This window comes from Macrobrachium nipponense, chromosome 33 (genome assembly GCF_015104395.2).
Source record: "Macrobrachium nipponense isolate FS-2020 chromosome 33, ASM1510439v2, whole genome shotgun sequence".
NCBI classification, from domain to species: domain Eukaryota; kingdom Metazoa; phylum Arthropoda; class Malacostraca; order Decapoda; family Palaemonidae; genus Macrobrachium; species Macrobrachium nipponense.
Window position 1 is genome coordinate 216,703 of NC_087219.1, and position 4,185 is coordinate 220,887.

At 36.3% G+C, this 4,185-nt stretch overlaps 1 protein-coding gene across 1 annotated transcript in view; it reads right to left on the minus strand.

The window, feature by feature from the left end:
- Positions 1-547: 547 nt before the first annotated feature.
- Positions 548-4,185, minus strand: part of LOC135202637 (ionotropic receptor 21a-like) — a 31,155-nt gene continuing 27,517 nt past the window's right edge. Inside the window, exons 3-4 of the mRNA XM_064232131.1 lie at positions 2,698-2,872; positions 548-808 (exon numbers count right to left, since the gene is read on the minus strand). Of these exons, the coding sequence (XP_064088201.1) occupies positions 683-808; positions 2,698-2,872 (301 nt within the window). The 3' untranslated portion in view covers positions 548-682. The remainder of the gene's footprint in view (positions 809-2,697; positions 2,873-4,185) is intronic.

Sequence of the window (4,185 nt, forward strand, 5' to 3'; positions counted from 1 at the left end):
GTATGACTTGTATCTGGTATACGTGTTATAGAAGTTTATCTAACAGAGAATAAATCCCCTCGGCTTGGGACCACCTGGACGTGGTGAGGGGGATCGTGAACCGCAGAAATTTGTTCCCTGGTTTGAGTCCCAGAGTCCCATATATCATCGTATATTTCTTTGGATTGATTTTTGTGGAATTTTCCACTTTTGCCAAAATTTATTGGACCTGATAAATAGGAAAGGTTATCATAGCTGGGACTGGGTTTATATCCAAAGCTAAATAGTGGGCATTGTGGTAGGATCATCAACTACCCGATAATGTTCGGACCTGAGAGATATCAGATTGATAGCTCAAGGGCGGAACTATTCTTCAGGGTTGGGCCACGGATTCCAGGGGGATCTGGTTCTGGGGATAGGACTCTCGGCTTTCTATCCTGTTTTTCCATAACATGATTAGGGTGGAGATGATTGTATTCTTGTAATGCTCTCAGTCCTAGCAAGCCGGTTTGGGTTACACTTGGCAAGAGCTGAGTTGAGCCCCACACAATCTTCGGTTTTTTTGGAAGAAGATATGATGTTTTGGTGATGCATACACATGAGCGTGTTTGAAACCGACTCTAGTGGGGAATGTGTCTTGTGTGAATATTGTGATCCGTTCATAAGTGGATGATGGCCATATTACGCAGAATATTCCTCAGTTTTAGTTGAGGTGTCCTATGCAGATTTCCAACGTCAGTGTCAACAGGGCGACGATATATCCGATGAACAAGATGTAGAAGCATCCTTGTAAATGGTTCAGACTTAGGACTTCCTTGGTTACTGTGTCCTGTAAGAATAATAAATGAAATGAAGCTGTTTTGATTAAACAGAGCTTGGTGAAAATTATCATTCCTTTTTACTGAGGTTTATTACTATGATTCTTGAAATTGTTTTATAATAATAATAATAATAATAATAATAATAATAATAATAATAATAATAATAATAATAATAATAATAATAATAATAATAATAATGTTCTAAAGGGTCCACAATAATACAAAGTGTAAAAAGTCCGTGTATAATTTTGAAGACTTTACAGAAAGCTTTCAAACCCTTCCCTGGGTTCATCTTCAGTCCAAATGAACAAAAAGTTACGACAAGTACAGAGGTAAATTTAAAAAACAAGAGTCGTTGAAGATCTTTGACAACGGTCGTTAGCTCGTTAATGGGCCAGGTGAAGAAAGAGGGTAGTTAACAACAACTAGGTGATACCCTCTCCCCTATCAATCCTTCTGGCTGCAATCCTGTTGGATCTTCGTACAGGTTGTTGCAACATTACATGAAGTCCTTCATACAAGGGCGTAGATTGGGCATCGTTATCAGACTCCCCCAGGGCAGTGGTTACCTGGACTGGAAGAGGCAAGGCAGAGGTAGCATCAGGAGAGGGAAAAACAGAGCCTGTCCTACTGTTAAAATCTTTTAAAAACATACTAGAAATATAAAAATTAACAAATGGGTCTTCGTTGACAAAAGACTTGTTTCCTTTGAATGATTCTCCCAAACTTATAGCAGCTCCCTCGACTAGTCGTCTGACATTTCACCAAAACATTTACTATTACAATCCATACACGGTAGTTCGTAAACGCCTGGGACTATGGGATTTTTATCATTGTTATTGTTTTTTACGAGGGAACGTCTTATTGTATTTTCATATTTGAACACAAATTTAGTTTCCTTCTGACTTTTGTTGATATGTCCACTTATATTCTTTACTTCTGGATTAAAGGGAAGGGACAAATATCTTTTTGGTTTTGGTGAAAGTGGGCGGGGACTAGATATACGTTTGGGCGAACATAAGCGAGCTTATGAACTACAATTACAAAACAGCGCAATAGTAGCACATGCTTTCAGGAATGATCATAGACCCAACTGGAACGAGGCTAAAATTATCTTTAAAAGTAACAATGTAAATGTCAGACGACTAGTCGAGGGAGCTGCTATAAGTTTGGGAGAATCATTCAAAGGAAACAAGTCTTTTGTCAACGAAGACCCATTTGTTAATTTTTATATTTCTAGTATGTTTTTAAAAGATTTTAACTGTAGGACAGGCTCTGTTTTTCCCTTTCCTGATGCTACCTCTGCCTTGCCTCTTCCAGTCCAGGTAACCACTGCCCTGGTGCCCAATCTACGCCCTTGTATGAAGGACTTCATGTAATGTTGCAACAACCTGTACGAAGATCCAACAGGATTGCAGCCAGAAGGATTGATAGGGGAGAGGGTATCACCTAGTTGTTGTTAACTACCCTCTTTCTTCACCTGGCCCATTAACGAGCTAACGACCGTTGTCAACGATCTTCAACGACTCTTGTTTTTTAAATTTACCTCTGTACTTGTCGTAACTTTTTGTTCATTTGGACTGAAGATGAACCCAGGGAAGGGTTCGAAAGCTTTCTGTAAAGTCTTCAAAATTATACACGGACTTTTTACACTTTGTATTATTGTGGACCCTTTAGAACATTATATATACTCTCGTGATAGAGAGTTTTTCCCTACTAATAATAATAATCTCTTCCTAATAACTATGAGGATAAAAAAAAGAGCTTCATCGTCATTATCATTACTAACGTACTCTTATATATATGCAGGATAAAAGGATCCTCCTATAATCTGACTTTTCAGGGTCTTTTGTATCCAGCATTTTTATTATCATTTTCATAGCAAAGAGAGACACACCTCTCCACGAAAGTCAGCAGCGTCGAGCTTCAGCTGACCTCCCTTTTCCTTGATGTCTCTCCTGGTCTTCCAGGCTTTGGTGTTGATGATGTCATTCGTCCAATAGTCAAAAAGACCCCCTTCGTTAAGTCGAGTCCTCATCCTCGTCAGGGCTTCCGTGAATATGGCGCCTCTCCTATGGTGGAGGAACAAGTGATATGGGTATGGAATGATAAAACACCTTGCTAGGACTGAGAGTGGGAATTGTAACAGTAGTGAGAATGTAATGACACCCCTTCCGCTCTGAGTACTGATCCGGGAATTGTAAGAATTCCTTAGAATATTGTACAACACTTTTGATGTACGCGATAGGCAGGATCCTGGTGATAGGAAATTGTAAGGACATCCGACGCTTCAGTAATGAGTAAACGAAAATTTGTGTTGCACAAATACAAAATGATAGGGAATCTCTTCTGTAGAGATTAATGAGGCATTAGTACAACAGGGCAGATCGTTCTTGATTGGGTAGTGATAACAGTAAATTGTAAGAATGTTGAAAAAGTCAGTCTTCCTGTGGCGCGTGATATGGAGTTGCAAAAACAGTAAGGATTTAATATACTCGAAGTTAAGTATATCTTAGTTTAACCAGCCCACTGAGCTGATTAACAGCTCTGCTAGGGCTGGCCCGAAGGATCAGATTTTTTTATGGGGCTAGGAACCAATTAGTCACTTAGAAACAGGACCTACAGCTTATTGTGGGATCCGAACCACTTTATGTCGAGGAATGAATATCTAATCACCAGAAATAAACTCCTCTGATTCCGCACTGGAAGGTGCAGGGAGCAAACTCGGGCTACCAGTTTCATAGACGAATACGCAACCCACTCGCCCAGCAAGGAATTTTTCTATACTGGAGCACCTGTTCCGTGGTGTATATACTATATATTATATATATAATATATATATATATATATATATATATATATATACTATATATATCTTATTAATATAATTATAATTATTATATATATATATATATATATAATATATATATATATATATCATATATATATATATATTATATTTTATTTATATATTATATAGATATGAAATATATTATTATAATATATATATATATATATAATATATATATATATATAATATATATATATAATATATATATATATATATATATATATTATACTAATATATAATATATATTAATAATATATCTAATATATATATACATATATATATATATATATATATATATATATATATAAATATATATATATATAATATATATAGTATATACACCACAGAACAGGTGCTCCAATATAGAAAAATTCCTTGCTCGGGCGAGTAGGTTGCGTATTCGTCTATGAAACTGGTAGCCCGAGTTTGCTCCCTGCACCTTCCAGTGCGGAATCAGAGGAGTTTATTTCTGGTGATTAGATATTCATTCCTCGACATATATATATATATATATATATATATATATATATATAT